The sequence below is a fragment of the Pan troglodytes genome, chromosome 13 (assembly GCF_028858775.2).
Source record: "Pan troglodytes isolate AG18354 chromosome 13, NHGRI_mPanTro3-v2.0_pri, whole genome shotgun sequence".
Taxonomy (NCBI): Eukaryota; Metazoa; Chordata; class Mammalia; order Primates; family Hominidae; genus Pan; species Pan troglodytes.
The window spans coordinates 61,298,419-61,322,197 of record NC_072411.2 but is presented as its reverse complement, the minus strand read 5'-3'; the positions used below and the strand labels follow the sequence as shown (position 1 = coordinate 61,322,197).

At 40.0% G+C, this 23,779-nt stretch overlaps 1 protein-coding gene across 19 annotated transcripts in view; it reads left to right on the top strand.

Annotated features, from left to right (window-relative positions):
- The first annotated feature begins 502 nt into the window (after positions 1-502).
- Positions 503-23,779, top strand: part of WDSUB1 (WD repeat, sterile alpha motif and U-box domain containing 1) — a 51,096-nt gene continuing 27,819 nt past the window's right edge. For 5 of the 19 annotated variants that reach the window (XM_063791260.1, XM_016949886.3, XM_016949887.3 and 2 more), the window contains exons 1-5: positions 1,046-1,240; positions 4,654-5,075; positions 7,497-7,681; positions 11,808-11,900; positions 15,658-15,751. In XM_063791260.1, the coding sequence (XP_063647330.1) occupies positions 4,678-5,075; positions 7,497-7,681; positions 11,808-11,900; positions 15,658-15,751 (770 nt within the window). In that variant the 5' untranslated portion in view covers positions 1,046-1,240; positions 4,654-4,677. Of the gene's footprint in view, positions 1,464-4,653; positions 5,076-7,496; positions 7,682-11,807; positions 11,901-15,657; positions 15,752-23,779 lie in introns of all 19 variants that reach the window. The other 14 variants (XM_016949884.3, XM_054679898.2, XM_016949883.4 and 11 more) reach the window with 14 other exon arrangements.

The following is a 23,779-nucleotide window of genomic DNA, read 5'->3' as shown; positions in this document are numbered from 1 at the left end:
GTAATTATTGACTATTTATTTTCCTGTTGATATATTCTGTGTTTCCTACAGAGAGCTCTATTATTTATACAATCAAAAACTTGTTTTTAGAAAAATACTGTTTTGGCAATACTTTGGAATGGAATTTGGTGTTCAAAGTCTCAATCATGATGCACTCCGCTGATTTTAAAAAATTAACAAGAACTCACAAAATCCTAATTTTGATCTTCCCTTTCCCCTTAGTCTTTTTCATTGCAAATAGTTTCCCACGGTCTCAACTTCATCTTTAAATGTGAGCATTTTAGGTCATTACTCTTCAAATGTAACTTTGGTCTCCACAGGCTGATATATTTTTAATGTTTCCTCATGGATTAAAAATAAAAGCTCTCTGTATCTTTGATTTTCATCTGAACATAGTCCCACACTATGTTGCGCATTTAGTTAACAAGTGGTAACTTGCTCAGGAACTTTTTTTTTTCTGGATAATTTTTATCTCAAAAAGCACTGGCAGAGCCACTTTGTAGTCAATGACACGTGGAAACCAGTCTACCATGAGCCACTGGGACGCACTGGGAAAGGCTGAAGAAAAGGCGCCCGGGGTTCCAGTGAGCTCAGGATACCCACCCAACGGCAGGGCTGGGGCCCGGGGCAGGCAGCCTGCCCGGGAGAGACCCCTAGGGGAACCCGAATGAGGAGGCGAGGGCAGAAGACGCCAAGTCACGGACCGCCCAGGGTGGCCGAAATAGAGAAGGCCAATCTGGGAGACCGGCCTCGGAGTACACAGTGCAGGGTGGAGAACTGGAGAAAGAGGTAAAAACTTTCAGCAGGGATGGCCGAACATTCCACGCGACGCCCCTTTAAAACGACGTTTCAGGCGATCACTAGGCCTTGCGACCGCAGCTTTAGCAAAACAGAAAGATTTGCGACGGAAGTCCCTTTCCAAGCCTGAAATCGCCTTGACCCTAGGAGCCAGAAGCTGGGGAGGAACTCGCAGTCCGGGCGGAAGAGCGCGCATGCGCCGCCTCAGGGGCCGGTCCCGGGGGCGGGGCCTGTTCCCTCCGCCCTGGGTCTCCACAGGCTTTCGCGGGGCGGGGCCTACTCCCTCCGCTCTGGGTCACTGCGGGCGTTCGGGGGCGGGGCCTGTTCCCTCTGCTCTGGGTCTCCGCAGGCGCCCGCCCCGCCAGCCTCACCTGCGCGGCACGTGACCCGCACCGCCCGTGGGCACCTTGAAGGCGGATCCCGCGCGCCCCCGCTCCTGCAGGTGAGAGCGGCCGCGCCCGCGGGCCGGCTCAGCGGCAGTGGCGGCAGGTGGGGAAGCGCGGCTGGGCCTGCTCGCGCGGGGCGTCTGAGCCCTCCATTTCCCGGTTCTAACCGCGCAGCAGGGCCCAACCGGGACCTTGAGTGCGGCGAGGCGTGGTTCGTGCACCCTTGGCCCGGGGCTAGGGCGGGCGTGTCGGCGTCGGGTGGAAGGAAGCCCCTTGCGGGTGAGCTCCCTGCCTCCCAGGCCTCCCTCTTGCCTGGGGTCGCTCAGTCCACAGAGGCCCGGCCGCTCTTAGAGTGGGGCACATTCCTGGTCTTTCGTGTGTGGGGGGTGTAAGTGGCGGACTTTATTTTGGGAGCGCTGGACACCTTTCGGGTTTGCTTTGAATGAGATGGGATCCATGTGTTTACGCTGGCCAGCTGACCTGGTGTGCCCGGGAATTTACTGTTCGCGTGACAGCCGAGGCCCGAGGGAACGCCCACACCGCCCCCCCCCCCACCCCAAGGCAGGTCCTGGGTAGGCCTGAGAGCTTTTTCAAAACAAACTGTTCAGCTGACGGTGGCCTCGGTGCTTCCCACTGAATGCCCTGGAACTGCAAAGGGAGCTGAGTGCGGCAGAGGGCTGGGAGCCGGAGTTTGTTTGGAAAATCACCTGTGCGCACTTGCACAGCTGGGATTTGCGAGCTCTCCAGAAAGCACCACCTGGTCTTGATTGTTTTCAAGACAGCAGTACAGGGATAGTCTACCAGAAATTTTCGTGTTTGGTTTTTAGGCTTTATTGGAGTTTATGCTCGAAGAAAAGAAGCTGAACTTATCCTAAAAGGATAAGATGAAGATAGGGAAAGGCATGCTCCTTATGCCTTAATATTTGTTTGATTGATTGATGGGGTCCTGCTCTGTTGCCCAGGCTAGAGTGCAGTGGTGCAATCACAGCTCACCGCCGGCGTCACCTCCGGGGCTCAAGTGATGCTCCCGCCTCAGCTTCTCAAGTAGCTGGGACTACAGGTGCTCGCCACCACACCCAGCTAATTATTTTTATTTTTAGAGAGATGGGGTCTTGCCTTGTTGCCCAGACTGGTCTTAAACTCCTGGGCTCAAGTGTTCCACCCATCTCGGCCTCCCAAAATGCTGGGACTACAGGTGTGCACCATCGCGCCCAGACTTTTTTTTTTTCCTTTGGTAGAGGTGTTTCCATAAATAAGACTAGGACAAAGGATTATCAATTTTACAAGTCAAGGTTATACCTGCCCCTTTCAGAGCTGATTCTGCCTCACTTGACACCAGTTTTCCACCGTCAGTTATGTTTCTGTGTGTGTATATATATTTAGTCTTGGTAGATTTTCTAATTTCATATTACATATGGATTATTTAAAGGCTGGAACTCAGTTGGGCTCGAACAAAATAAATATTCAACATATATTTATTTAAGTACATTAGGTGCCTGACAGTTTTACATGGTGTGGATACAGAAATGAGCAAGATGGCAAAGTACCTACTCCTTTGGGATTTACATCCTAGTCGGAGGAGACAATTTAACAAATATCCGATGCTGGTGGTAATTGTGGTAATTGCTGAGAATATAGGGTGATGTGCTAGCCTAGGGAGTGGCTACTTTAAATAGGGAAACCGTCTCTGAGGAGAGACACTGAAATTGAGATCTAAATGACAAATAGGATCCCAAGAGCAGAGGCAAGAACATTTCAGCTTGAGAAAACCGCTTTATGGAGACGGAAGACTATTTGGCCAAGGAGGCTGGAAAGAAGAGAGGGACAGTGGCCAGAGTTGAGATCTGAGAAGTGGGCAGGCGGGAATTATATAGGATTTTGATTACATAAGACTGTATAGGATTTTGTTTGCCATGATGAGGAGTTTGATTTTATTCTAAATTTGTAAATTTGTTCTTGAGCGTGGTCTGGCTAAGTTCATTTTTTGACACTTTCTTAGGTTTTCTTTTCTTGGTTTCCTTGATTCATTCAGAGGTGGTTCCTCACCTCAAGTCTTTTGTATAATTTTACTATTTATCAGACAGGATGACAAACCATGATAGGACAGCTTTCCACATGGTCACTTATTAATAAATTTTCAATGAGACTTCTGTTGTTTTTTTTTAAGAGCAAATCCTACAGTTTGATTTTAAAGGCGGAGCAGATAGCCTTGGCTCCATCCTGTGAAGGGAACAGCTAAGATAGTTTATTAGAATAGAAAATACTTTTTGAGTTGAGATGAGCAGATCTGGAGTGAGGTATTTTTGAGAACTCCTTATGAGAAAGGCTTCAAAGGTGAAATAAACACCTTAGGTTTTGAAAGCTCAACATCAAATCAGTTTGAAGTTATTTGACAAGGTTCTTTTTGAGGAGTTGTGGAAATTTATTGGTATGACAATGGTGGTTGTGAGAATCAGAGGTTATAGTCTTACAGATTTTTTTTTTCCTCCAAATTGTTCTTATCCCAGGTAACAGGTTGTCCTTTAAAACAGAGCTCCCTTGGCCGGGTACGGTGGCTCACGCTGGTTATCCCAGCACTTTGGGAGGCCGAGGTGGGCGGATCACTTGAGGCCAGGAGTTCAAGACCTGGCCAACATGGGGAAACCCGGTCTCTACTAAAAATACAAAAAATTAGCCGGGCGTGGTGGGACATGCCTGTAATCCCAGCTACTTGGGAGGCTGAGGTGGGAGAATCACTTGAACCCGCGAGGCGGGAGTTGCAGTGACCTGAGAACATGCCACTGCACTCAAGCTTGGATGACAGAGGGAGATCCTGTCTCAACAAAACAAAACAAAAACAAAACATAGATCCCCAACCCCCAGGGCTGAGGACTGGTACCCATCGTGGCCTGTTAGGAACTGGGCTGCACAGCAGGAGGTGAGGGCATGAGTGAGCTCCACCTCTTGTCAGATCAGCTGCAGTGTTAGATTTTTTTTCTTTTTTTTTTTTTTTTTGAGATGGAGTTTCGCTCTGTCACCCAAGCCGGAGTGCAGTGGCACGATATCAGCTCACTGCAACCTCCTCCTCCCTTCAAGGGATTCTTCTGTCTCAGCCTCCCAAGTAGCTGAAACTACAGGCATGTGCCACCACACCCAGCTAATTTTTGTAGCTGGGGCTCCAGGCATCCACAAACCCTATTATGAACTGCGCCTGCGAGGGATCGAGGGTGTGCTGCTTATGAATCTAATGCCGGATGATCTGAGGTGGAACTGTTTCATCCTGAAACCATCCCCCACACCCCAGTCCAGGGAATAATTGTCTTCCATGAAACTGGTCCCTGCTGCCGAAAAGGTGGGGACCACTGCTTTAAAATGTTGATGTAGAAGCTTTCATTGAGCAAATTAAAACATTTTGGCCCTTTTATATAGACTCAAATTGCATGTATCTGATTCCTAGAATAAATAATCTTTATCTGCTTAAAAATTTCAGGCTGTTTTACTTCAAATAAAGAACATGGTGAAACTGATTCACACATTAGCTGATCATGGTGACGATGTCAACTGCTGTGCCTTCTCCTTTTCCCTCTTGGCTACTTGCTCCTTGGACAAAACAATTCGCCTGTACTCGTTACGTGACTTTACTGAACTGCCACATTCTCCATTGAAGTTTCATACCTATGCTGTCCACTGCTGCTGTTTCTCCCCTTCAGGACATATTTTGGCATCGTGTTCAACAGATGGTACCACTGTCCTATGGAATACTGAAAATGGACAGATGCTGGCAGTGATGGAACAGCCTAGTGGCAGCCCTGTGAGGGTTTGCCAGTTTTCCCCAGACTCCACGTGTTTGGCATCAGGGGCAGCTGATGGAACTGTGGTTTTGTGGAATGCACAGTCATACAAATTATATAGGTATGGATATTTAAATCCTTCCTGTTTTAATCCTGTTGACTAGGTGTACTTAAAAAAAAACTGAAAGCAAAATATTTTGATACTCTGCACAGTCTAAGTGATGTAGAAAAAAAGAAAAATATTTTGATGACCCTAGGAAGCCAATAGTTTTCAGGTAGCACAAGGAAAAATATTTTAACTGGGCTGGGTGCGGTGGCTCACGCGTGTAATCCCAGCACTTTGGGAGGCCAAGGCAGGTGGATCACGAGGTCAGGAGATCGAGACCATCCTGGCTAACATGGTGAAACCCCGTCTACTAAAAATACAAAAAATTAGGTGGCGGGCGCCTGTAGTCCCAGCTACTTGGGAGGCTGAGGCGGGAGAATGACGTGAACCCAGGGAGGGGGAGCTTGCAGTGAGCCGAGATCACACCACTGTACTCCAGCCTGGGTGACACAGCGAGACTCCGTCTCAAAAAAAAAAAAAAATTTTTTTTTAACTGGCCTTCTAAAGGTCAAAAACCCAGAGAGATGTTTAGTATGATTCTTATAGTAGATTTGCTTAGCGCCAATCTTAAAATTAAGAGTTAATCTTGTTAGACTTTTATGGTTTTTTTTTTTTTTTTAATTGTAAGAGTTAAAGCAGTATTTTGAAGGTTCAGTAATTTTAGGCTTTATTTTTGTCACTTGTGGTTTAAGTGTTTTCTTTCTTTTTTGAGACAGAGTTTCACTCTTGTTGCCCAGGCTGGAGTGCAGTGGTGGGATCTCAGTTCACTGAAACCTCCGCCTCCCGGGTTCAAGCGATTCTCCTGCCTCGGCCTCCCGAGTTGTTGGGATTACAGACTCCTGCCACCACGCCCAGCGAGTTTTTTGTATTTTTAGTAGAGACCGGGTTTCACCATGTTGGCCAGGCTGGTCTTGAACTCCTGACCTCATGTGATCCACCCGCTTCGGCTGGCTTCCCAAAGGGCTGGGATTACAGGTATGAGCCACTGCGCCTGGCCCAAGTGTTTTCAATAATAAAGTAATAGTATGTAAAGCTCAGCTAAGAGATGCAGTTATTTCTGTGACTGCAATTCTTGCTGGATGAATGACCAAGCCCAGAAGAAGGAACCTCATGCCTGGTGTGGTGGTGATGTGTTATTTATCATTTCTTAAAAACTCACCTGAAAAACTCTTTTGGAAAAAACCAATTAATTTACATTGGTAATATTGTATTGCAATTTAACAACATTAAAACTATTCACATTTATTTATATTGTGGCAAAATATACATAACAGAAGTTATCATTTTTATTAGCTAGGCGTGGTGGCGTGTGCCTGTAGTCCTCGCTACTCCAGAGGCTGAGGTGAGAGGATCGCCTGAACCCAGGTGTTTGAGGCTGCAGTGTGCTAGGATTGCACTACTGTACCCCAGCCTGAGTGACTGAGTGACCCTGTCTCAAAAAAAAAGTTAAAATTTTCACGCTAACACTTTTAGATGACATTAAGTACATTAGAAACCATGCGCTTTTAAGTAATTACCAATTAAAAGAGCCTAGTGTACCTCCCCCTCCTTCTGTCTCCCAACATCTTTCAGAGCACAAATGCCAGTTGGTCAACAACTATTGCTCATTTTAGCTTAGGTCTTTGGGTTGAAGAGGGTGACATGTTTTAAGTGGTGTTAATAAACACTTATGCCAAATATCTTTTTTATATGCATGAAATCCAGCTGTCAACTAGGAATCTTACTTATCCAATGACGACTTCTGGCTCTATAGCATAACTATCCCTAAACTATGTAATTAATTATATATAAATGATAGATACCCTGCTGGATGGGACAGTGTGTTAATTGTTGGGTTTTTAACAGCTTATTTTTCCTAATTGAGCAAATACTAATACTTCAGCACCGTGCCTCCCTGTCTTCCTAACGTAATTTTAACTTGCCCACAGCATTTTCCTTTCATAAATAATTTATATTTGAAGACCTCGCCATTGCTTCTGGGTAATTTTTAATACAGACGTTGAAAGTACCTTTGACTCCAATAACATATTTTCCAATAAAAATAGTTTTATCTTACCTTTTTTAAAAAATATGGCTGTAGTTGATGTTGCTTGTCATTGCTTTTCTGGTTAAGTTTTACAGATTTTAATGTGTTTATACTGATTTGCCCTGTGGAAAAATATGAAGATATGTGGACTTTGGTTTGTAATTTAGGCTTGAACATACCAGTTAAAATGTTTAAGGGAGGATATTTAAATCCTCCCTTGCTTTTAGACAGTATATCTCAGTTCATAGCATATAAATGATATTTTATTTCTGTAGGCATCAGTTGTCCTTTCTCTCTAGTTCTGTGATAGCCATTTATTCTCTTTTCACTGTATCAAGCTGCTGTTAGAGACTGTGGTATAAAGTAAAGGATACTCTGAAATGAAAACCCACTTTTTGCTTTTATTTCAGATGTGGTAGTGTTAAAGATGGCTCCTTGGCGGCATGTGCATTTTCTCCTAATGGAAGCTTCTTTGTCACTGGCTCCTCATGTGGTGATTTAACAGTGTGGGATGATAAAATGAGGTGTCTGCATAGTGAAAAAGCACATGATCTTGGAATTACCTGCTGCGATTTTTCTTCACAGCCAGTTTCTGGTTGGTTATTTTATTCTTTTAAGCACTAGAAATTCCTATTTGTAATTTGTGCTGTATATGACTTTTCATTCTTTTATTCTTTTTTATGTTATCATTAGTAGAGTGAGGAGCCCTCTTAATTTATTCCTGTAAAGGGATTATCCTTCTCTCTTTTTTGACCAAAAATGAAATCATGAAAAAATATATGAGAAAATTGCATTCTTTTTTTTTGGTCTTGGAGTTTCCTGCAAGAAAATTACATTCTTTATTATATGCAGGGGGTGGCTCAAATTGGTACAACAGATTCAGATTCCTTGGATATGGCAATTTAGAGGACCTAACCCTATTGATACAATTGCAATTAAAAGAACACTATATTGATATTCAAGTAGAAATGTAAACTTTAAAAATTGGAAATAGAAGCTGTGTTTTCCATTTACTAATTTAATCTTCGAAAAGCTAAATTTATAAAATGTTTGCCAACACAATTAGTTTTTTAGAAATAAACAGAACTCCTGAATGTAGTCTCTTGGTTTTAAATAGGTACAGTGATTTGGAAAGTTCTTTCTTTAGAGTTTTCATTTTCCGTGTTAGTGGATGGGAGTTCTGTAGCTTTTGTCCCCCTGCAGTCTTGTTACCAGACCAGTGCTATCCATAACAACGTAATGCAAGCCACTTAGGAAAATTTAAAATGTAGTAGTAGATGAAATTAATTAATAATATATCCTGATATATCTATAATGTAGTTTCAATAATTGATAATAAAAATTATTAATAAGATTTTATCTTTCGTACTAAGTCTTTGAAATCTGGTATGTATATTACAGATAGTACATTTCAATTTGGACTAGCTGCATTTCAAGTCTTTGATACCCACATATGGCCAGTCACTGCCCTATTGGACAAAACAGGTCCAAAGAGTAGACAGAAAGGTTTTGGTATTTCCCCCCTTTTCAAGCCCATCAGTGGCTTGTTAAGATATGATTAAGATCTCAAATCCCAAAAGCAAAACATGTTCTGCTTCCCCCTAATCTCAAATTGCTCTTGGCCTCATGCATTTTTTGCCACATTGACTTTCTTTAATTCCTGGAATGTTTCTAAGATTTTTCCAAGGGTTTTACGTGCAGACCCTTTACCTGGTTTGCTGTTAATATCCTTTAGAATTTGGCTGAAAATCACTAAAGATAAGTCTCTCCTGATCTTAACCCCTGCATTAAATCTGTATAATTTTGATATAGTCTTTTTTTTGCATGCTTTATTTTTCTGTTACAGTACTAAGTATCACAATTTTTAATTCTATATTTATATGGATAATATTTAATGGTGTTTTTCCTATTAGCTTGTAAGCTCCAGGCAGGCAGGGCCTGGGTCTCCTTTCTTCATCGTGCCTGATACAGAATAGGCCTTGAAATGTAGATTGATGAGTAAGATTCCTTTTAATGATTTGCTGAAATAATAGATTTTCTTTTCATAAACCCATTCTTATGTTAAACTCCCTCCCTAATTTAATTAAGGCAGTTATTCTTTTAGTATATTGTTCTGTGATATTTTACGGTAATTACGAACAGCTTGTAACAAGCCATTGCTTCCATTTCTGTGGGACCTTCTCTACATCTTGTAGGCACTCAATGAATCTGGTGAATTATATAAGTGTGGAGAGATCTAGGTTCCTTTTTTGGTTCTAAATGATCTGAAGATAGATTTCCAATGAAAATACCATTATATTAGTTAATATTAGAATAAAAATAAGGGCTTTTTTGTCCTGCATTTAGAGAGATTGGGAGCTTATGGGGTCAGGAAAGGCTCACTAAACCAGGCAGAGAATTCTAGGTGAGATTCTGAAATGATACCCGCATCCCCACCCTGCCTTTAGAACATATTATACACTTCTCTCGGTATAATAATCTTTGTGCCTTCTTTAGTTCCTTTAGTGTTGCTGTTGAAATATATCTTAACCTTATGAGTAAATTCTCTGAAACAAATTGATACATGCTTTAAAGTGATTATTGTAGGAATTTGTGGGAACAACTGTGTTTATTTAGAAGACAAAGTATATAATTTCAATTTATTTAATTTCGTATTTGTTATTATCTGTAAATACTTATGACATATTGACTCATCTTGTGACATTTTGCTGAAATAAGGAAAAATAATCCTGTTTGCACCTGAGAGTAAATGATCATTTCTCTCCAGTTTTTAAATGATAAAGTGTAGGTTAGGTTATTATAATTTAAATATTTTTCCTGAAGAAAAGTATGTTTCTAAATATTATATTTAGATACTGAACATAAGCACATTTTAACCTGTGTAATTTTCCATTGTCTTAGCTGAATTTTCACTCCTTAGAGAACTTCAGAATTAACTTCAAAGGATCTATTTAGTTAAGAAACAAATAGCGTTGCTAATTAGGTCTAATACAGAAATATTTTGCTCTCAGCCATTTATTGAATAAAATGTTTTGTCTTAAAAAGACAGTGATTATCAGGAATTGCTTGTATCCCTCAAGATCTCTCTTAGAAAGGATATATTTTGGGTAAATCTATGCTACAGAAAGAAACAAAAATGCTATTGAAATATGGAAGTCCCATGGAGTTAAAAAAGCTTTCAGTGAAATGGAATTTAATTTGTTGTTCGTTAGTAAAGTGTTTGTACTTTCAAAGAGGCAGAGTCCATAGAAAAAATGTACATGCCCAGGTGTACACGTTTGTTAAATTTTATATACTGAAAATTTGTTAAGCCAGAGTGCAATCTTAAGATGGATATTAGATTTCTGTTTTGGTGACAGGGTCTTGCTCCGTCATCCAGGCTAGAGTGCAGTGGTGTGATCATAGCTCACTGCAGCCTCAAACTCCTGGGCTCAAGGAGATCCCCTGCCTCGGCCTCCTAAGTAGCTACAACTACAGATGTGTGCCACCACACCCGGCTAATTTAAAAAAATTTTTTGTAGAGACAGGGTCTTACCATCTTTCCTAGCCTGGTCTCAAACTCCTGGTGTCAGCCTCTCAAAGTGCTGGGATTACAGACTTCAGCCACCATGCCCAGCCTCAATTTCTTAATTGTGCTTTACTGCATATGAGTGCCAAAACTTACTTGATGAAACTACTTGTGATATTAGGTGCAACTTGTATAAAATTGCATTGATGATGTCAATATTTACATTATCCAAAATTGTTTAGGAACTTAATCTAGTAGATATATAATGATACACTAAAATTAAGTAAGTGTAAAGTAGTAGTGCTTCTGGGACACCATATAACTGATTACTTTCCCAAAATAATATAATATTTTCAACCAAATGGAGTGAATTGATGTTATTTTTGATTTCTATAATTCCAGCCTTTGGCTTGATTAAATCAGATGGAAAAAAATTCCCATTACTATTCCATGTGAACTATAGATCAGGCTTTAAAGAAATTGATATGACCTTAGGCCAGTGCAGTGGCTCACGTCTGTAATCCCAGCACTTTGGGAGGCCGAGGCAGGCGGATTGCAAGGTCAGGAGTTCAAGACCAGCCTGGCCAATATGGTGAAACCCCGTCTCTACTAAAAACACAGAAATTAGCCGGGTGTGGTGGCACATGCCTGTAATCTCAGCTACTTGGGAGGCTGAGGCAGGAGAATTGCTTGAACCTGGGAGGTGGAGGTTGCGGTGAGCTGCCAAGATCGCACCACTGCACTCCAGCCTGGGCATCAGAGCGAGACTCCATCTCAAAAAAAAAAAAGGAAGAAATTGCTATGACCTTAAAAAAAGGTTAGGAATGATTAAACATTTAACACTCTCAAAGTAACTGACTTTTCTTCCTGATTTTTCCTATCAGTGCTAGCCTCATAGACTCTCAAATTGAGTTAGAGGAGGATGCTCTATTGAGTGGCTCAGTATTGGTCCTTGCAGCCTTGAGTTCTATTCTTTGAGGAAGGAAAATGAAAGGTATTTTTTTGTAGCAACTTGAGGACTAATAATCCCACATAGTACCTTGTTTAAAAGAAATTCTTTAATCAGCATTTTGTTAAATGATATAAGTTAACTAATAACTTGTGAACATGGTTTAAATGAGTAGAATTAATAGATCTTAGTATAAGAAATGGGAATTTTTGGGAGGTTTCAGTGTTTTACAAATTCTCTGTATTTATCTTTAATAAATTTTAGATGGAGAACAAGGTCTTCAGTTTTTTCGACTGGCATCATGTGGTCAGGATTGCCAAGTCAAAATTTGGATTGTTTCTTTTACCCATATCTTAGGTATGTATGCCAAATAGTGCTTCTCTAAAATTATTTGTGGTCTGGATAAAATTTCTATTTAATCTTTTTACTTAAGGTACCCTGAGTATCTAAAAGTAAGTATTAAAATATGGTTTAAGAAACTTTTAGTCAAAATAATACACATGATTTAAAAATCAGACGCTCATTGCTGATCATGACCTCACCCATTCTACTGCCATGCACATTTCTGCTCACCAGAGGTGACCACTTTGCACTTGATTTCAACTCCTTTGTGGTTTTCACAGTTTCTGTAAACATTGTTTATACCACTACATTTTTTTATTTATTCACTGTAGGTACTGCTTTTTGTTAGTGTGTGGGTCTTTTCCCATCCATTGTACTATTCCATCAGGTGACCCTTTCAGTCAGGAAGCTTATTTTGTACAGTTTTGGAATAAACTATTCCGTTATGTTATTTCTTTAATTCATCTCTCTTTTTACAACTTCCATTAATTGAATGTTGGGCCTCCTGAATTGATTCTCTTTTTTTATCCCCCACATTTCTCTCTCTTTTCTTGTACTTTAGGGGAAAATTTCTCTGCTTTTTCTCTTAACCTTTTTTTGAATGTTTTATCACATTAATCATATTTTCAGATTCTAAAAGCTCACCATCTTCTTTGTTTTCTTTTCATAGTGTCCTTTATAAATGTAAGATCTCAAAACTCTCAGGATGTCATTTAGGAGTTTTTGCTTTAAGTTCCCTTCTGTTTTCTGATCTTTGTTTGCAGTTGAGTCCCCTTTTTGCTCAGTACTCTGTTTGCATTTAAGAATTAGACAATGTTCAGAAACTCTGTGCACAGAAGTGGTTCATTATTGCTGGCTTCCCTCTAGGATGAGGAGGTGGGTAGTTGGCCCTTCTGGGTGAAGGACTGGGGACTTAGGGAGTAGACACTCTGTCACCCTAGAGCTTCCCAGGCAGTTGTATTTTTTGAGAGGTTTCGCCAGGGATAAATGCTTGGCTTTTGTGCAGCATACTAAGGGTGAAGTTGGGGAGAGATTGGAGGTAGACACTGAATGGTCTGTATACAGTCAGTCAGTTCATTTTTCTCTTTTCAGGTCTATGTCTGTGTCATTCTAATTTTCCTTTTTCCTGGCTATTGATATTCTGGAACCTTGAGGTATTTTCTTCCTACCCTCTCCATCTCCTCTCTCAGGTCTTGCCCTGGCTAATTTTTAAATTTTTTATAGAGACAGTGTCTCAGTTTGTTTCTCAGGATGGTCTTGAACTCCGGGCCTCCCCGGAGTTCAAATGATCCTCCCACCTTGGCCTCTCAAAATGCTGGGATTACAGGCGTGAGCCACTGCGCTTGGCCAGTCTTGGGGTGTTTTCTAGGGCAGAATAACTTTCTTGGCTGTACCCCTGTCTCTTTGTATGCTGGGCTGTTATTCTTTTATACTTCTTCATTACTTAATGTGCTTTCTGCTTCCCCAAAGTTGATTCAGTTTCTGGTTTGCTGATGCCCCCTTCCCACTCTCTTTACCAGTGTACATTTCTGTTTTTATTAATTCCTTCCTTGACATTTTCATGGGGAATCTGAAATTTTGTGGTCATCTTGATTGATTCAGGAGCCTCAGAATATTATTATTTGTTACCTAGTAAGCTTCAGTTAAATGACAAACTGTATTTTTGTTGTTCATAATTATCCTAGTTTATAGTGTATAGAGAAGAACCTTTTATCGGGAAATAAATATGTTCCTTTAGTAATTGTTCAAAAGTAAAGCCTTTCATATGTTTACTGGAAAATATGTTGACACTGACTTTTTAACAAAAACATACATGACAGTTTATAAACGTGCAGTTAAAACCTTTTCATAAGGCTGGGCGTGGTGGCTCACACCTGTAATCCCAGCACTTTGGGAGGCTGAGGCAGGCGGATCACTTGAGGTCAGGAGTTCGATACCAGCCTGGCCAACATGGTGAAACCCTGTCTTGACAAAAATACAAAAATTAGCCAGGTGTGGTAGTGCACACCTGTAGTCCCAGCTTCTTGGGAGCCTGAGTCAGGAGAATCACTTGAACCCAGGAGGCGGAGGTTGCAGTGAGCCGAGACTGTACCACCGCACTCCAGCCTGGGTGACAGAAGGAGATGCTCTCAAAAAAAAAAATAATAAAAACAAAATCTTTTCATAAAGCATTTATCATCATTTGTACCTTATTATTTGCTTATTTGTAGGGAGGAGTAGAGAGACATATGGGTCTTATACTTGAGGACATAACCTATTATTGTTGTATTGAAGTTTTATAGTCTTAATTTGGTGTGCAACTTAATATGTTTGCTTTGTTTGATTAATCATGCCTATTTATTGCTCTGTTCCCAGTTAGAATTAAAGCCTTTTGAAGTTTATCATTGTATTTCTAGCACTTAGCATGGTGTCTTTAGTGTGTGTCTCTGCTCTCCCAGATAAAAATATATATTTTTTCCTGTTTTGAGCTTGAAACTTTTACTTACTCTGATGACCTTTTTCTTTAAATGCTTGTTATCCTCACTAAAAGACATTTAACACTTCAAAAAAGGTTTTATTGTGTCTGATGTAGTTATAAATTTCCCTCGTGTATTTCCTTTTCCATCTTTCCCAACCCCTGCCAATTTCTTTTTATTTTTATAGGTTGTCACCAAAATATATTGAATTCCCTCAGTATACTTTTAAAGTAGTTGTGAGTTTATATTTAGTAATTCTAAAAGCATGAAAAGTATTTTATACCTTTTTATACTTTGTAGGAGTGTTATATTTTATAAAGATAATATTGGAATTACAAGATGTGTAAATTACCATTGATTATTTACAGGATGAGAAAGTATTTTTTTACAGGATGAGAAAATATTTTTAAGTGCCAGATTTAAAAAATTATAAGCATTTTTTTAAGTCTTTTGGGCAATTGGCATATTTTGTTTTTATCAGACACTAAAATTGTGGTATAGTTTAAAAGTTAAAAATTTTGGTAGTTATGAAATTACCCCATCTAGCCTTTGTTGAACTGCTTTTTAAAATCCATTACTGAGCTTTTGAAATGTGAGACACAGTAACAAACACAAGAAGCCATGTTTGCTCCTTTCTGCTTGCCAGCATAATTTGACAAATCCCCCGACTCTGTGACAACGTGCAGCTCTCTGGAGGAATGCCTTGAAGACAAAACAGAGGAGAGCACAGAGTCCCCCATGTCTCTTCCCTGAGTCACTACATTCCTTAAAAGATAAATGAGCCCAGCCTTGCCTTTTCTTACCTGAGATAACGTCCAGTGGGGTTAGTGATCATGTTTCTGCAATCCGTAACCGAATGCACTTTAGAAATCTATAACCAGATGTACTCTTAAACCCAGACCTTGAGGTGATTCTGCTTTAATGTAACTTCTGTTTGACGTGATTTTGCACATACTAAACCTCTACCACCTGTATGTACGCAGCGGGCTGAAACGCTGCTTGGGAGTGGTCTCACAGATTGCCCTGTAGCTCCCAGGCCATAGGCCTTAGTCTATAGTCCTCAGTAAGACTTCTGAGTAAAGCTACTTCAATTCTTTAAAAACTTGACTTTATTCTTTAGTCAACAGAAACCAGTTAATCACACTGCATCCCAATTAGTTCCTTATAGATATCTGAGCTGCATGAGGATTTTTAATTTTTGTGTCCTTTAGGCACTCAAAGATTATTTGTTAAATAAATAAGTGAAATGGTGTTGACTTAAAAATCAATTCTAAGCATGGTCAGCTTTCTAATCTCTGTTACCTTGTTATTTGCAGGTTTTGAATTAAAATATAAAAGTACACTGAGTGGGCACTGTGCTCCTGTTCTGGCTTGTGCTTTTTCCCATGATGGGCAGATGCTAGTCTCAGGGTAAGCTAGTTGGTTTAATTTTCCTAAACCATTTTTATATGAAATCAAACAGACACACGGAAAAGTACATGAAACCTCAAAGAATAGCTTGATGAGCCACACAAAGGTCAAGAAATAGAACATTGCTGGTTCTGCCCCAGAAGCCCTCCCCTTCCAAGTGCCCCTTTTTGGTGACAACATGTTAGATCATATGCACTACTGCTGTTTTCTTTAAAACTGACCTAAAACAAATTATGCAATATGAATTATTTTGTCAGGCTTCCTGTACCCAACATTACACTTGTGACATTAATTCATATTATTGCCCGGAGCTGTGGCCCTTTGATTTTCATTGCTGTGTAATATTCCATGGCATGGATACATTATAATATATATAATAGTTCATTTTAATGTAAATGGTTATATGATTGTTTCTGGTTTGAGAGCATTACAATAATAATTCTATGAATATATTGTATGTCCTGGTGTACATGTTCATGGATTTCTGTAAGATAAGTACATAGGAATGGCCTTGCTGAGTCATAGAATATGTGCATTTTCAACTTTGGCAGATAACAACAGTTTCCAAGTGGCTGAACAATTAATACTTCTATAGCGGTGTTGTTTTGTATCCTAGCCTGTACTTGGTATTGTGAGTGTTTAAAATTTTAGCCGTTCTGATGAGTGTGTAGTGTTGCCTTACTATGGTTTTAATTTGCGTTTCCCCAGAACAAAGTGGTTGGAACCTTTTCAGAAGTTTATTAGCCATATGTATTTTCTCTCGTATGAAGTGCCCGTTCATGCCTCCGGCTCATTTTTTTCTCTAGGTTATCTTTTTCTTACTGATTTGTTGTTATATATGTGTGTGTGTGTGTGTGTATTTTTATATTTGAGCCATTTGTTGCTAGTTGCAAATATATTTTCCCAGCCTCTAGATTTGCCTTTTCACAGTTTATAATTTTAGTGTAGTCAGCTTCTTTATGTTCTGAGGTCATGAAGATATTTTCCTATATTCTAAGACCTTCATTGTTTTGCCTTTCACACTTAATGTGTATGATGTGCAATAGGAATCCCATTTTATTCCTTTCTACGTGAATATCCAGTTGTCCTAGTACTACGTATTGAAAAGACCACTTTTCTCCTCCATTTTGTTGTACTCCCTTGTCAGAAATCACTGACAATATATTTGTGAGTCTGTTTCTTAACTACTGTTTCTGCTACTTTGTTCTGTTTCTGTCCTTGCTCTAATATCATTCTGTCTCTCCCAGGCTTTATATTTTGTCTATTCCTAGCTATTGACATTTTCATGTAAATTTTAGAATCAACTTGTTAAATTGCCCCAATTCCTGTCTCCACAGACACAAACCTGTTTGGGTTTTAATTAGGATTATATAGAGTCTGATGAATTTGGGGAGAATTGACATCTTTATGATATTGGTCTTGTAATCTGAGAATGTTGCATATTTCTTCATTTATTTATCTTTGAATTTCAATAATTGTCTTCTGTGTAGAAGTTCTCATCTTTTATTAGCCTTCTTTCTAGGCACTTGTTGTTAGTATATAAAAGATGTGGCCAATATAAGGAAATATATAATGGAAATAAATTGGACTTACCTAGGAAATTTCTTATTTTGGATTATATGTATATGAAATCAGATCATTTGTGGATAATGATGGTTTTGTTCCTTCCTTTCTAATCCTTATATCTTTGGTATCTTCTGTGCCTTACTGAACTGTTGATACTACCAGGATAATAAAAGTGGCAATAACAGGCCTTGTCTGATTCCTCACTGCAGAGGGAAAGCTTTCATTATTCAATATGATCATTGTAGGTTTTGGGGAGATAAGCTTTATTCTTCTATTCCTTTTAGTTTGTAAGAGTTTTGTTGTTATTTTTTTCATCATGCAAGGGTATTGTATTTCATCAGATGATTTTTCCTACATCTTTGAGATGATACAATTTTTCTCTGTTACTCTGTTAGTGGAGTGAATTACAAGATTTTTAAATGTTAAACCAACCTTGCTTTGTTGGAACAAACAAATTTTAGGGTATATTATTGTTGTGTATTGCTATAGAAAAGTTAGTTTCATTCTAACTGTTGTTCCTTTGGATGTAATTCATGTGTTTTTCTCTGGCTGCTCATGAAATTTTCTGTTTTGAGGTTTTTGCACATCCACTTTGTATCTACATATGAGTTTCCTATTTAGTTTGCTTGGAATTCATTGAACTTCTTAAATCCTTGGAATGATATTGGGCAGGGCGTGGTGGTTCATGCCTGTAATCCCAGCACTTTGGGAGGCAGAGGCAGGCCTATCACTTGAGCTCAGGAGTTCAAGACCAGCCTGGCTAACATGGTGAAACCTCATCTCTACTAAAAATACAAAAATTAGCCAGGCATGATGGTGGGCACCTGTAATTTCAGCTACTCAGGAGGCTGAGGCAGGAGAGTTGCTTGAACCCAAGAGGTGGAGGTTGCAGTGAGCTGAGATCACACCACTGCACTCCAGCCTGGGTGACAGAGCAAGACTCCATCTCAAAAAAAAAAAAAAAAAAAAAAAAAAAATCTGTGGAAAGATATTTTACCACTTTTGGAAAATTCTTATTTATTATCTCTTCAAATATTGCCTCTGTTCCTTTCTTTCTGTCCTCTAATTCTGGGATTCCAATTAAAGGCACATTACACCTCACTGTAAACTTTATTCTCTCTTTTGTATTTATGCTTCTGTTTTTTTTTTTGTTTGTTTGTTTGTTTTTTCCTGTTTCCTGTGCTTCATTCTGGATGGTTTTCCCTTTCCTTTCTTCAGCTAATATATTAAACTGGTCCATTGAATTCTTAATTTTGCTTATTTTATTTTTTGGTCCTAGAATTCCTATTTGGCAATTTTTTTCAGTGGTGTCACTTTTTATGATTTCCAGTTCTGTGTTGAAATTGTCAACCTTGGCTTTTATTTTTCAAAGCTTTATTCTGTTAGGCAATGGGCTGGAACATCGTTGCATGATTCAATTACTTTATACTCTTTTCCTTTTGAATACTTTTGTATATTTTCTCCTTGCCATTAGATTTTCTAAAACTTTCCTGTCTGATCTCACAGGTCATAGCATTCTGACCCACATTTATGGCTCTTCATAGCAGCTTTTATTCCAGCTAAGATATTTAGGCTCCTAACCTCCATTTAGAATGTCTGGACTAAGGCTGATGGTTCTTTTTTTCCATATGCTCCAATTCTTGCCAAACAGCCAAATTACTAGTTATGTTGTTGTCATTATTGTAGATGTGGCTGTTTGATCTCTCAAGATGAAGATTATTCATCATCAAAAAGTATTTATAGTAATTGTCTTTTGACCTAGAATTTAAATCATTGGAAAGTTTAAACAAATAAAGTTGAACTCTGTCTGCTGTGTTAGGGGACAGGTTAGCTGGCAGAATGATTATGTGCCCAGCTCTCTGCCAGTTGGAGTAGGGCATAGAAAAGGAAGTATAAGACAGTGTTTGTGCTCTTGAAGACATTTTAAGTCCCCTCTTTTCTATTTAGTAGTTGATGTTCATAGTGATGAACTAATAACACTGCAAGACCCTGACATGTACTTATCCTCTGAGTCATGGAGGAAGTGTTAAGTGATACTCAGTATTGTTTTAAGTTCATTTTATAGCGGTATAATTCTTTGCCAGTTTGTATATATGTGTGTCTTAGTTAACAGTATTTATGGAAATGTGTCTTTCCCAATCATTCTGGATAAATGGAAGTTTACATTATCAAGTGCTTTTGGGTATATGGTGTTGCTCAAGGTCACATTCAAATATTTTTCTGAATATTTCTAGTTTATTTGGACAAATATACAGGCAAATGAATGAGAAATGTAAATTAATAAACTTAATAAACATTTAGTTTTTAGAAGAATTGACAGGCATATTTAAATCATACTTAGTAGATAAAAATAGGTCAATTAGTTAATGATAGATTCTATTTGTGACTAAAAGTCAATGATAAGATAGAATGAATATGTATGGGAAAGAGGGAGACTGAAAAAGAGTGAGTAGGATAAAAGGAGGCTGTGTGTGAATATAAGTGGCTAGAGATGAAAAGTGAATGGACAGCAGAATGTGGTTGTAGGTCAGAATTGTGTACTAAGGGCTGGGTGTGGAGCTCATGCCTGTTATTCCAACACTTTGAGAGGTCAAAGCAGAAGGATCACTTGAGGCCAGGAGTTTGAGACCAGCCCGGACAACACAGTGAGACCCAGTCCCTACAAAAAAAAATTAAAGAAATTAGCTGGGCATAGGGGTGTGTGCCTGTAGTCTTAGCTACTTGGGAGGCTGAGGCAGGAGAATCCCCTGAGCCCAGGAGTTTGAGGCTGCAGCAACCTATGATCATGCCACTGCACTCCAGCCTGGGCAACAAAGTCAGAACTTGTCTCTTTAAAAAAAAAGAAGAAAGAAAAAAGAGGTGTACTAATGAAGGTGTGTACGGCATAGATAGGGGTGGCCTTGGAAAAGGCAGTATAGAATTTCTATGCAGATATGGGAAGATTGAGGAACAGAGCATTCCAGGAGGCAGGAAATTCTTGAGTAGATCAAAATGTATAATAAACATTCAAATAAATAAGGAGAAATGAGGCCAGAAAAACAGATTGTAGAGATAACAGAGAACCTAGGATGGACCGGGCATGGTGGCTCATGCCTGTAATCCCACCACTTTGGGAGGCTGAGGCAGGAGGATCACTTGCGCCCAGGAGTTTGAGACCAGTCTGGGCAACATAGGAAGACCTGGTCTCTACAAACAATAAAAAGTTAGCCAAGCATGGTGGCTTGCACCTGTGGTCCTAGCTCCTCAGGAGGCTGAGGTGGGAGGATCACTTGAGCCTAGGCAGTGGAGGCTGCAGTGAGCCACAATCGTGCCACTAAACTCCAGCCTAGGCAACAGAGTGAAACCCTGACTCAAAACAAAAAACAACAAAAAAACCCCTGAGAACCTAGGATGGTGTTAGAACTTGTTCAAACCTTATATATTAAATTTAGGAGAACTTCTGAAACTTGTAAAGCAATTCTAACATGCAAAGCCTAGCTATAGGAGACTAGTGTCTAGAGATGAATATAAGTGGCTAGAAATGAAAAGTGAGTGGACAACAGAATGCGGTTATAGGTCAGAATAGAGAAGTGAAGAATTGAATCATGATTTAGGTCAGTGGTTCTTATACTTTTTGGTCTTAAGATTCCTTGACATTCTTAAAAGTAAGATTCCTTGGCCGGGCGTGGTGGCTCACGCCTGTAATCCCAGCACTTTGGGAGGCCGAGGCGGGCGGATCATGAGGTCAGGAGATCAAGACCATCCTGGCTAACATGGTGAAACCCCATCTGTACTAAAAATACAAAAAATTAGCCGGGCGTTGTGGCGGGCGCCTATAGTCCCAGCTACTCGGGAGGCTGAGGCAGGAGAATGGCGTGAACCCGGGAGGCGGAGCTTGCGGTGAGTCCAGATCGTGCCACCGCACTCCAGCCTGGGCGACAGAGCAAGACTCTGTCTCAAAAAAAAAGTAAGATTCCTTGACACTCTTAAAAGTTATTACCCTAAAGAGCTTTCGCTTATATGGGTTACATCTATCACTATTTATAATACTAGAAAATACAATCGAGAATATTCTGAAATATTTTAAATTCATTTAAAAGCAATAGATTATTGCATATTAGCTTTTTGAGGAAAAAATAGTGAAAAGAGTGGCATTGTTCTACATTTTTGAAGATCTTTTCAATGTCTGGCATAGCAGAAGACAGCTGGATTTTCACATCTGCTTCACATATTCCACCAGCCCTCAGAGCTGTGATGGCATTACAGGTCCTGTAGCAAAATACGCAAGAGGTTTTTCCCTTGGTCTTTCTCCACTTCTGTCCCCTAATAACTTTGCTCCAGCCCCTTAGCAGAATTTGTCTTTTGTTCCACCCTACTTCTCTTGATCTAGCCAGATACAACAAACATTATATATATCAGCCGCTGTTAAAACAGGAAGAGTCAGTCTTTTTTTTGGGACAGGGTCTCCTCTGTCACCCAGGCTGGAGTGTGATGGCACTATCATGGCTTACTGCAGCCCTGACCTCCTGGCCTCAAGTGATCCTCCCACCTCAGCCTCCTGAGTAGCTGGGACTACACTTGCAGGCCACCATGCTTGGCTAATTTTTGTATTTTTTGTAGAGTCAGGGATCTCATTCCTGGGCTCAAGTGATCCTCCCACCTTGGCCTCCCAAAGTGTTGGGATTATAGGCATGAGTCACCACACCTAGCCGGGTCAGTCTTTGTAATTCAAATAAAGTCTGCCTGTTTCCAGAAGGTCTCAGAGTTTAGGATTCCTTGGAAATGAGTTTTTAAAATGCCCACAGTTGTGTGTGAGACACAGAAAGGAAGAAAAGAGAGTGAGTGTGTGTGTGTGTGTGGTGTGTGTGTTTGCTTTAGAGATAAGGCCTCACTCCATTACCCAGGCTGGAGTGGCTCACTGGAGCCTTGACTTCCTGGGCTCAAAGAGTCATCCCACTTCAGCCTCTCAAGTAGCTGGAACTATAGGTGTGTGCAACCAGGCCCAGTCAGTTAGGAGTTGTTTTTTGTTGTTGTTGTTGTTGTTGTTGTTTTATTTATTTTTTTTTTGAGATGGAGTTTCGCTCTTGTTACCCAGTCTGGACTGCAATGGCGCGATCTCAGCTCACTGCAACCTCTGCCTTCCAGGTTCAAGTGATTCTCCTGCGTCAGCCTCCCAAGTAGCTGGGATTACAGGCGCCCGCGACCATGCCTGGCTAATTTTTGTATTTTTAGTAGAGACAGGGTTTCACCATGTTGGCCAGGCTGGTCTCGAACTCCTGACCTCAGGTGATCCGCCTACCTCAGCCTCCCAAAGTGCTGTGATTAGAAGTGTGAGCCACTGCGCCTGGCCCTTTTCCTTTTCTTGAGTTGAAAACCAATGAGAGGGCAATATGGGACTGGGTAACATGACTTTTGATCGGCAACCCACTTGCCCACCTGCTTTTGGGCAGCATGGACCACTGCAGTCTTCCCCTGCCAGTGCAGATCAGAAAAAAGAGAAAATCCAGAAGGGGCTCAGCTCCATGGCCCAGCGCTTGCCCCACACTCTCCAGTTATCTGTCATTTTCCGCTAGGCATGAGAGGGAGGAAAGAGGCCAAGAATCTTACCCCAGAAGGGGTGGGAAATAGGTTTCTCCTCTCCCCAACAAGACAGTTGTTTATATTTTATCTATTTTGTAAGTAAATGATAGAGTTTATTGTCACGAGTTAGGAGTGCTTTCATGAACAGCCCCCTCTTGCTCAGCGATGACTAGCTGAAGAAGGCTTCACGTTATCTTTCCCAAAATGCAAATCATGTTTTTTCTCTACAATATTGCTAATAGTCCTGTTGAACAAGTAAGTTTATTTAGTAACTGAAAAGGACACGTTGCCATCTGTGTATCACGGAGGGTTATCAGATGCTAGATTGCTTGAAAGTAGATGTCTTCTGAGAGCTTTAGTGAAATTTGAATAGCCACACCATCACTTTTCAAGTTTTTAGGCTGAAATCATCAGAGTATGTGCCTGTGTTGAATCAATTTTGATACATTGGGGGAAGATATTTTAGCAAGCATAATATTAAAAAACATGGGTTTTAGAATTACACAGAACTGGGTTTTAACCCCAGCCTTGCCACTTAACTAGCTGCAGGACCTTGAACAAGTTCTGGTTCCGTGTCTTCTCCCAGCTTCATGTTCTGACTATAAAATGGAGAATGTAATAGCACTTTCCTCATAACATTGTTATGAAGATTAAGAAAATGCAGATAAAGCATTTATTATGTTTGGGACATCACTGCTCAATACATATATATTAAATAGTACATAAAATAATAGATATAATTTATGTAATCCAGAACACCAATTATATAACGTATTTTACCCCATTTTTCTGAATTGAGCTATTAGCCATTTAAGCAGCATTACAGAACAGCTCTTTGAAACTTATTTTCATTCAGGAAGAGTTGTCGAGGACTCGGTTTATGTTTCATAGCATCCTCCTCTA